Below are 11,258 nucleotides of genomic sequence, written 5' to 3'. Positions count from 1 at the left end.
TGAATAACATCCATAACATGTTCTGGACTCGCAGGTTGTGTGCTTGTGTGTATGTGTAACCTGGAAGACTTCAGTCTGGGTGGGATTAGGGTGTGTGTGCTGCTCCCCAGCCTGTTGGGAGTGGTGTTGGTTCTGCCACTGTGACCAGACTTCACTGGGTCGACCCTGAAACTGAGCTCCAGTCTGGCTGCTCTCTGCTGACACGTCTGAAAGTGAACAAAAGTTCAAGTAGGTATGATCTTCCATCCATCCATTTCCTACCGCTTGTCCCTCTCAGGTCTGGCGCCTATCCTAACTGCACTCGGGCAAAAGGCGGGGTACACCCTGGACAAAGTCGCCACCTCATCACAGGGCCAACACAGATAGACAACATTCACACTCACACTCACATTCACACACTGGCCAATTTAGTGTTGCCAATCAACCTATCCTCAGGTGCATGTCTGATATTACTTTTTCATGTACAACACCTTTACTTTCTTTCTTGTTATACTAATAAATGTGTATGCGTCCAGGGGAGTTTTTAAATACACAAAAAAGAGATATCGGGTATCGTATTGGTTTTGATGTAGATGCCCATATAGGCTGTTCAGATTTACTTTACAAAAGAGAAGTGTAGGATACTTCTCTTGTTGCCTTATTTGCATTTGACCACTACTGTTTTCTGTTTATTTGTTACTGACTGTGGCAGGACACCTCTGCCTCTGTTTCACTTTATGTTGCTGGTAAATAATATGGTTGTAGTGGTAGGCTAAAGTTAAATTATTTAGTATGCACTAATTAAAGGGGCAGAGCTTTAAGAGACATTTTAGCTTTTATATTTTATAAGATATATTTTTTGTAAGAACCACAATTAATAAATATATTTCAGTGAATAACTCATTGTTCAAATCTGTATATAAATATGTACATAAAGTGTTGTAATTATATTGTAAAATGGATGGATGGATGGATGGATGGATGGATGGATGTACGTTTAAAACAAAACTGTTATTATTAATTAGTAAGTATACATTTTTTTAGCCTTTTTAGAGAAAATCTTATCATTGTAGTAAATTATGTAAATTATCGATGATGTCATGGTGACCACGCCCATAGCCACGCCCCCACCGCCACAGGTATCTTGGCAGTTTATGGGAAACACTGTAGTGTGCCCTATTTTACTGGAGTATATTCATTTGCTCTTTGTCAACGCAACAGGTTCGTATTTGCCCGACTTCTTTTCAGCTTTTCAAATAGTGTGAGGCTTGTCAGTTAAGTTTCATTAATGTTTACTTTTTAGACTAATCCAACATTTGGAATTGGAATGATTTATATTAGTCAAATCTCAGCAAAATAAGTTTTTCAATGACATATAACATATCTAGTTACATAAATAGGAGGCAGTCTTAATGGCAGTATTATTGTTATGAAAATAAGTGGCGGGGTCAAAGAATATTTAAATCAAGACTAGCACCTGAAGTATTTATGTTGCCAAAATGAACACATTATTAAAAAATAGGTCATTCTGCACTATGAGTGACTCGGGCTAAAAATGTATGCATAAACAAGCGAGCAAACTACAATTAAATCCTTACACGCACATTCCTGCTCAACCATATTGACAATCTACTGAGAACATTAAACTGAAGCAGAAGCTCCGAGACATTTGTTTCTGTTTCAAAATAATACAAAAAATGTTCATCTGGTCTTCACACAGACACAAACAAGATGTTGAAGAGAGTCAACAAGGGAGCATAACAACCACAGAAAGAAAATAAATGGCATGCCTTAAACCAGATTCAGTGTTTATAATTACATTCGGGGGCAATGGGGATGCCTCTACGGCACAACAAGTTCAAGTTAATTTTATTTTTCAAATAAATCTTTACCAAAAATTTAAGGGCACATTTGATTTGGCACAATAAAACCTTGTTCTGTTATCTAACACACTAAATAATATTATTCTTATTTTGGATATTTACATGGCAGCATGTCATTTCGGTCTCTACATGCTTTACAATTTAGCATATTTGTATCACATGTATAGGAATTATCAATCATAAATCAATCACAATTTGATCTGAACCCACATCCGTAAAAATAATAACCTTGGAAGGGGGGCCGCAGATGTGGGGACACCCCTCCTGGGGGTGGGTACATGTATGGAATTGTTATATTAATAGATAATGTGAGATTAGATTCAATGATGACATTCATTAAGTGACGCCTCTTTATTTCGGATTATTCTGGATTCTTTAACGCGTTCTTCATAAACGTTTGTCAAATGTACCGACGGGAGGAGCGAGTGCGTTAAGTTACTACACAGCACATGTTAGTGTGAGACACAAATAAACTCAAGTTGACACTGAGCATCTTTGTGTACAAGGAGCGAGAGGAAGGAGAGCAAGTAGAGAGGGTGGCAGGGCAGAGACAATCTATTTGGATAATGTGTATGTCCATTAAAAGGCCATCAAACACGGGAATGCTTTGTTGCCCTCACCATATGGACGACAAACAGCAGGAGGTGTGAGCAGCTCTAATAGAATTCCATTTCCAGCCACTATGGTCATGTGGTTCTGCAACAGTGAGTCAGTCAATCTACTGCTTAGTTGTTCATTTAACTCAAATTATTATGTACAATATTTTGTGTTCTCTTTTCTTATTTTAGGATTTATTCCCTTGTTCTTCGTGTTTCCTTCCAGATCTTGACTTTCGGTGTGAGACAGAACAACGAGGCACACCTGCAGTCGCTTGACAATCAGTCGCATTTGTAAGCACATAAACTGCATCGGGAGGACACAGAATTGTACTGGCCTGTATTACTATTGGTTTCTACCTCCAGTTCTTGATTATTCTGGGAGTTTGTACATTTACCTATGTGCCACTGACTTTGTGATGAAGCCATTTGAGACACTTGTGAATAAGGACTTTATAAGAAAATCTGACTGATTTATTGATTGATTTATTTCAGTGAGTTCTGTAACGTCTGCATAATATCAACTGAGTACCCAGTCGGTAATCTGGTGATTTACAGCATTGCCACACAGAAATAAACATGTACCAAGACCTTTGATCTCAGACGTAATGTGTAAGACAGGGGTTCTCAAACATTTTCTAATCCATATATCATTTTTTTTTTACAAGATTACAATTCTGTCATTTGTACTATATGCATTAGGAATTATTTCAAGCTTAATACTTTGATATAAAGTAGGGCTTCACAATTAAAAAAAATACAGTCCCCATATTACCCTTGATTTTTGATTATGATTTTTTGGGTAAAACTATGAGGTAGTTGTTGGGGTGCTTATGTTATTACCTCCAGTAGGAGCTTATGTGATTTCCCAGGTTTGTCAGTTAATTGGGTATAGAGTTAGCAACCTATTCTCCCATGCGCTTAGTTGGACGACACTGCACAGCACTCTCGACAGCAGGTCTATTGAACTGGCAGGGCCGAGAATGACCCCAGACCAGACCCCCAATTTATTTTAGCAGAAAATTAAATATAAACAAAAACACAAGAGGTTTGTTGTCGAGAAGAACTTGGACCGGTGTAAAAATTTAACAGTAACTTTTTATTGGCACTTGTATTTTGCAAAACAAGTAAACATTCAAACAAAACAAAACAAATGTCGACTACAAAGAATGCTGGTTCTCAAAATAAGAGTAACAGTGAAGGGAGAAGTCTGCCCCCAATCCTTAGCTTTTTGGAAAAGTGCCACTTAGAACAATTTATTTGAATAGCCTTGTTCTACAATATAGCATTGAGGCACCAGACATGATAGAAAAAAACATAAATATAACTATGTTCATTTGTATTTCCATCGACATAATAGAATAATTCGATTACGATTTAAAAATGTATCAATCATGCAGCCCTACTAACTTAAACAAAACATAATTTTCTAGTAACAAATGTTAAAGGCCTACTGAAACCCACTACTACCGACCACGCAGTCTGATAGTTTATATATCAATGATGAAATCTTAACATTATAACACATGCCAATACGGCCGGGTTAACTTATAAAGTGACATTTTAAATTTGCAGCTAAACTTCCGGTTCGAAACGCCTCTGAGGATGACGTATGCGCGTGACGTAGACCGGGGAACACGGGTATGCCTTCCACATTGAAGCCAATACGAAAAAGCTCTGTTTTCATTTCATAATTCCACAGTATTCTGGACATCTGTGTTCGTGAATCTGTTTCAATCATGTTCATTGCATTATGGAGAAGGAAGCTGGGCAAGCAAAGAAGAAAGTTGTTGGTGCGAAATGGACGTATTTTTTGAACGTAGTCAGCCACAACAGTACACAGCCGGCGCTTCTTTGTTTACATTCCCGAAAGATGCAGTCAAGATGGAAGAACTCGGATAACAGAGACTCTAACCAGGAGGACATTTGACTTCGATACACAGACGCCTGTAGAGAACTGGGACAACACAGACTCTTACCAGGATTACTTTGATTTGGATGACAAAGACGCAGACGTGCTACTGTGAGTATGCAGCTTTGGCTTCTAAACATTTGATCACTTGACCGTATGTGCGCAACTTTTTTTTGCGTATGTACGTAACTTTTTTTAAATATATAAGCTTTATGAACCTTGGGTTAGGTGAACGGTCTTTTGGGCTGAGTGATTGTGTGTGTTGATCAGGTGTTTGAATTGTATTGGCGTGTTCCATGGAGCTAGGAGCTAGCATAGGAGCTAGGAGCTAGCATAACACGTACCGTACCGTACGTGCGCGTCACGTACGTAACTTTTTAAAAATATATAAGCTTTATGAACCTTGGGTTAGGTGAACGGTCTTTTGGGCTGAGTGATTGTGTGTGTTGATCAGGTGTTTGAATTGTATTGGCGTGTTCTATGGAGCTAGGAGCTAGCAGAGGAGCTAGGAGCTAGCATAACAAACACGCAGGTGTTATGCAGGATTAATTTGTGGCATATTAAATATAAGCCTGGTTGTGTTGTGCCTAATAGAGTATATATACTGTATGTCGTGTGTTTATTTACTGTTGTAGTCATTCCCAGCTGAATATCAGGTCACCCCCGGCTCTCACAGCATCTTCCCTATCTGAATAGCTTCAACTCCCCACTAGTCCTTCACTTGCACTTTACTCATCCACAAATCTTTCATCCTCGCTCAAATTAATGGGGAAATTGTCGCTTTCTCGGTCCGAATCTCTCTCACTTCATGCGGCCATCATTGTAAACAATAGGGAACTTTGCGTATATGTTCAACTGACTACGTCACGCTACTTCCGGTAGGGGCAAGCCTTTTTTTTATCAGATACCAAAAGTTGCAATCTTTATCGTCGTTGTTATATACTAAATCCTTTCAGCAAAAATATGGCAATATCGCGAAATGATCAAGTATGACACATAGAATAGATCTGCTATCCCCGTTTAAATAAAAAAAATTCATTTCAGTAGGCCTTTAAAGCTTTGAGAAAATTAACAGGAACAAGACCGAATGGCTGAGATAGGCTCAAGCACCCCCCGCGACTCCGAAAGGGACAAGCGGTAGAAAATGGATGGATGGAAGACTGGGGCAATCCAAATGAAGCTACTTTGTTTTAAAAGCAGTTCAAGCGTACAACTTGGCACTATTTTTTTTATTGTACTTTAATGTTAACTTGTTCTACAGTAATAGGATAGGATAGACTTTGTTTATCTCACAATGGGGAAATTTATGTGGTTGCAGTGCCGATACAAAACTTCCACTAAAAATAGGTGGACACACATAAAAACAAGAGGGAAACATCAAAGAACACAAGGACATAAAAGAGACTAAAAGAGCACAAAGCTGATGCAACCAGCTGCCACTTCAGAGGCGTTATTTCTTACATACAGGTATAGCAACAAAAGTAAAACACAACAACAACAACAACAACTACAACGAAACAGATAATGACAACCTTCAACAAAAATAAATAAATAATAAGTATTATTATAAATAATAATAAATGTGAAATCTCATCTTTCAAGGTGACATGTAGGACTCACCAAAAGCTGTGCTGCGGTTTGTCAGTCCTGAGTAGGCGTTGCCGCTTGGAGAGGAGGTGGCTGGGGATGAGAGTGGACTGTACGAGGCTGCATCGGTCTGGTAGCTATGGCCCGTACCGATACCAAACGGACTGGACTGGGCCTTACTGGACTGTGGAGCAAAGACAGCTAGATATTCAACATACAACTGCAAGAGCAGTAAATGTAATTAAGTCGGCTATGCTGCGTACATGCATGCAGGTTTAAATGATCAGTGCAATTCAATTAACACACACACACACACACGCACGCACCACACACACACGTATTCGCCCAAATGTAATTGTTAAGCGATCACAGTATAGCATGTGAAGCTATACATGTTACGACGAACACTTTAATTCACGTGTTCTGGACTTTTTAAAGCAAATTTGATGATCAGTTGATGAAATATACAATATGAAATCATTAAAACACTTTGCATTTGTTTTTTATTAGTTCGGCAAAATATATAAAATGTGTTTTTACTGATGTTGTCTGCAGCACAACTATGCAAAAGTAATTGTTGAAAGAGAATGACAAAAGTCTGCAGACAAGTTGAACTCTATTCAGCATCTGTAGCATCAGGACAAGGAAAGAGCATCTCTTTTAGCACAATGTGAGCTCTGCTTTAACCTCACTCTGTCTGCCTTCTAATAAAAGTGAACAATCTGTTAGCTCATGTTTATTTGCCCTCACATATGCCCCCTCCTGTTTAGATAGATTTATATTGCATTTTCAGTCGAAGCCAAAGTGGTACCACAGAGTTGGTCGGACTCTTAACTTGAACATGATGTCAGATTTAAACATCTGTTTAGCGATGGTGAAAACAGCAAACTTATTTTTTTCCTCTAAATTATCTCACTGCTGTCATTTGATTTATTTGCTGGAAACTTGAATTAACTCCGAAACTATGCTTTCACATCAAGCTTTCCAGAACTCTATAACAAGTACTAAGCAGAAGATGAGGAATTACTTCAAAACAAATTCGTCCATACAACGTGGTGCGTAAACTAGAGATTGACAGATATGTTTTTTTCAGGATCAATAACGATATTAGTAGTCAAGAGAGCTGATAACTGATATTTGAAGTCGATATTCATTTGCGTCAGGAAACAGCTTAACAAGGCTTTAAGTTGTTTTTTTTAAATAATTTTTCATTTCGAACATGTATACTGTTTCAATATGATACATCACATATTTATACTGCACAGAATCAAAAACAACAACAACGCTGGCACATTGTGCTGCATAGGTTGAAAAAGATGCTGTACGGTAGGGACTAGGACACTTGGATTAATAAACAATAATAATGGTATAATTAATTAATAATAATTAATTAATCATTAAATAATACATAAACACCAAAAAGCATACATACAGAAGCTGAAAAAAGTTGATATATTTAATGTATATGATAAAGTAAAAACCTACATGTTTAATAGGTGTAAGAATGTTTTCTAAGAAGACTTTTTTAATTCTTAAGATGATGTGAGCACATCCTGGGAGAGAAAAATCTATAACCAACCAGCCATATTTTGACACCAAAACTCTTTTGTATACACAATGGAATTAAAACCGAGTAAAATTAAGTGTTTGTTTAGTCAGTGGTAAGTAGCCAACAACAATAAACAGTGGCAAATCACAGGAAGTATATTGGCATCGATTTCATTCTATCAAAATATTGTTAATCATACTTTATTTAGTGATGTAAGAATTACTTTTGCGCATAGGGGTAGTATTGCTTAGAGCAGGGGTGGGCAATTAATTTTTACCGGGGGCCGCATGAGCAACCCGAGCACTGCTGGAGGGCCACACTGACAATATTTCAATTAAATTTTGCTCAAATTATTTTTGATATACCGTAAGATAGATAATAATAATAATAATATTTTCATTTAACCTAACTTATCTTTATACAAAAGCAGATGGCTTTTGATGGTTTTATTTTTAACACTTTCTTACACAACACTTCCTGATGTATATTACAATACAAAAATTTCAATTTCTGTCACTTTATCCTGCATCCTCTTTGTTGTAAAACCTTTATTTAACCAGATAAGAAAACGTTGTGAACGTAGCACGCCTGTAAGGTGATTGGCGAAGAAGGAGGAAGCGTTGCTGTTGCGGAAATGAGGAGTGAGGATTGGTTTTCCTTTTGGAAAGAACGAGATAAGTTGAGCTGTGTTAGTATAGCTTGCTCAATAAAAGTTTAAAAAGTGCATCAGACTTGGTGTGCACTTCTTCTGGACGCTACAATTGATGTCAGAAGTGGGATGAAATGCCTCCCAGTTCGCCTTGCCATCAAACCTGGGAGTGAACATTGAGGGCGGAATTCCCCCCGTGGCAAGCAGCGTGGCTGCACCTGTAAACTCTCTCTCTCTCTCTCTCTCTGTCTCTCTCTCTCTTTGCGGCGAGCTCCTCACGTGGCACGTACCTCCCGATGACGTAGCACACAAGCAGTGCAGTATGCGCAAAGTTTTACTTCTGCCACCAATTGTAGCGTCCAGAAGAAGTGCACATCAAGTCTGACGCTCTTTTTAAACTTTTATTGAGCAAGCTATACTAACACAGCTCAACATATCTCGTTCCTTCCACACGCACGTCTCCTCACTCCTCATTTACGCAACTCAAGAAGACAACATCTACTTCAGCAGGTCGTTACACTATATTCTTTAAACACAGCAACGTGTGTACCACAAATAAGCACACAGCTTTACCTTTACTTGTCTTGTTGAAAACACGCCATTCGTCATCAACTTTTCTCTTTTTAGCGGGCATCACTTGTCGCTGTGCGCCTTCCCTCACAGGACATACGCACATATAACACTTTTCAAAATAAAAGCAGCACAGTTGTATTGCACGCACGACAAAGATGTTTTTTTAAATTTATTTTGTAATTTGAGATTGCCGCTGCGCGCACGAGCATACGTCCACACGGAAGTAATACAAATAACGCTTTTCAAAACAAAAGCAGCACCGTTGTATTGCACACTCGAAATAGATGCTTTTTAAAATTTATTTTGTAATTTATAATTGGCCTCACGCGGGCCGGACAGGGACGTACAAAGGGCCGGATGCGGCCCGCGGGCCGCACAATGCCCAGGTCTGGCTTAGAGTGTGCCCAAACACACACTGAAAATAAAACAACCATTTTAACACCTGGATGAAAATAATTAGCAGTAAATGAAAATATACTAATTATGCAAATCAAAGAAGGAAAATATACATTTATTTATCTGACTAATCATTTAATTATGTCCATGGGCTGGGATAAAATGGTGGTTTTATTTTCACTGTGTGTTTGGGCACACTCAAAACACAGCTCTAAAATGAAGTTGAAAGTTTACACTTTAATCGCATGCTGATTTGTCTATTGATTGATTCATTTATAATCCATTGTAGTGTATTGTTCCAAATTTTAAACCTCTTAAGGTAAAAATCAGCATTCCTGCATAATAGGTGAGAGTATTTGTCTTATATATTGGCCTATGGGGTTTTTGCAGTCAAATAAAAAAAAAAAAGTTTAAAATTGGGGATATTTACTCCAATACGTCTTTATTGTGTTGTGTATTTAAGTTGATTGGATTCTTGTGTAAAACAGAAAATCAACAGCACAGTTTGTGTGTTTGATTGTCTTACCTGACCAGAGAAAGGGGGTCGGTTGCCTGACCAAGACACTTGTCCTGGGTTAAGTTGTCTCGAGATTTGAGCAAGGTTCTGATTGGATGAACTTGATGGTTGAATGTCGTTTACACCTGGGACATGGATCACAGAGGAACTGTGTGGACATAGAGAGGAGACATGTTCTTAAGTGAGGATCAGGCGTTCCAAAAGTGTTCCATTTGGAAAGTCTTCACTAACTCAATGCAAACAAAACTCCATGGCTTCCTAACACTATCTTGTCTTGAACATACTATTGTCATTGTGGTTTGGACAATAATGGCAGAAACATATAATTTCAAGACTACAATGTAGACACACATTCTAAATCAGGGATGTCAAACAAACGGCCCGCAGGCCGGTTCAGGCACGCAAAAAGGTTTAACGCGGCCCGCAAGACAAGTTTGCTAAGTGTTAAATTGAGCTGCATTTTTAAATTAAAAAAACTGCTCTTCTAAATGTGGCCACTGGATGTTGCAATAGCAATTCTGTTAGGCAAGCAAATAGTATATACCAGGGCGAGCAAGTATACCAAACAAGAGGTACATGCTAAAGTGGGGCTGCGACTCCTCCCCCTTGACCCACTTAAAATGGTGCATGAGACACTGCACATTGATATCGTTCTGTGAAAATTCTTGTCTGGTCTGCAAGTTTAAAAAAAGTGAACAGTGTGCGATTTACTGCAATACTGTCAGTCTTTTAAGTTTTTATTTTTGGTTTGTTGAAATTGTTCACACATTGCACAACTTTTATTTTCTATCAATACAAAGTGATGCCTAGAAGGCATCACTCAACCCTCTTGAATAGTTTCTACCTCAGTTTGTATGATTTGTTGAGTTAGCACATGATTAATATGTGGAAATGACAAATGAGGTACTTGATACATAGAATAGTTTTTATTTATGCTTTATTTAGTTGTTTGTTCAATCATAGATGGGCTGTGACTTAAACGTTTAACTGCTTGTAGATACACTGAGATTAAGTCGAAGTTCATCGTGTTCTTCATAGTATTTTTGAAACGGCACCAATTTTTTCCTCAGAATTTTCTACTAACTTGAAGTGTTTTGTCATGAGGATTATTTGTGATATGTACATTTTCAGAATGTGCTTGTTCTATTTTGGGCCGAAGTAAAACAAAGAAAACATTTTATAGGTTAAATAGTAGAATCCCTATTACTTGCATTGTTAGCTACCTCGTGCTAGTGTTTTTTTGTCATTTAGAACAGTGGTCCCGGTACCGGTCCGTGGATCGATCGGTACCGGGCCGCACAAGAAATAATTTTTTTTAATTATTATTATTATTTTTTTAAATAACATCAACATAAAAAACACAAGATACACATACAATTAGTGCACCAACCCAAAAAACCTCCCTCCCCCATCCTCATCCTCATTCGCACAAAAGGGTTGTTTCTTTCTGTTATTTTTGGTTCCTACATTATATATCAATATAGATCAATACAGTCTGCAGGGATATAGTCCGTAAGCACACATGATTGAATTTTTTTATGACAAAAAAAATATATATATATAAAATACCATACCAAAGCCTTCCCCATATTGGAAAAATGCTGTTTTTAATTACTC

General features: G+C 37.9%; 1 protein-coding gene across 4 annotated transcripts in view; it reads right to left on the bottom strand.

Moving 5' to 3' along the window:
• The window catches only part of arnt2 (aryl-hydrocarbon receptor nuclear translocator 2), a 168,101-nt gene that overhangs the window by 5,015 nt on the left and 151,828 nt on the right, over positions 1-11,258 (bottom strand). For all 4 annotated transcript variants that reach the window (XM_062029809.1, XM_062029828.1, XM_062029818.1 and 1 more), the window contains 3 exons: positions 9,651-9,789; positions 5,991-6,141; positions 61-206 (listed from right to left, as the gene is read on the bottom strand). In XM_062029809.1, the coding sequence (XP_061885793.1) occupies positions 61-206; positions 5,991-6,141; positions 9,651-9,789 (436 nt within the window). The remainder of the gene's footprint in view (positions 1-60; positions 207-5,990; positions 6,142-9,650; positions 9,790-11,258) is intronic.

Source organism: Entelurus aequoreus, linkage group LG02 (genome assembly GCF_033978785.1).
Source record: "Entelurus aequoreus isolate RoL-2023_Sb linkage group LG02, RoL_Eaeq_v1.1, whole genome shotgun sequence".
NCBI classification, from domain to species: domain Eukaryota; kingdom Metazoa; phylum Chordata; class Actinopteri; order Syngnathiformes; family Syngnathidae; genus Entelurus; species Entelurus aequoreus.
The sequence above is the reverse complement of the archived record's forward strand: the minus strand, read 5'-3'. Positions and strand labels throughout refer to the sequence as shown.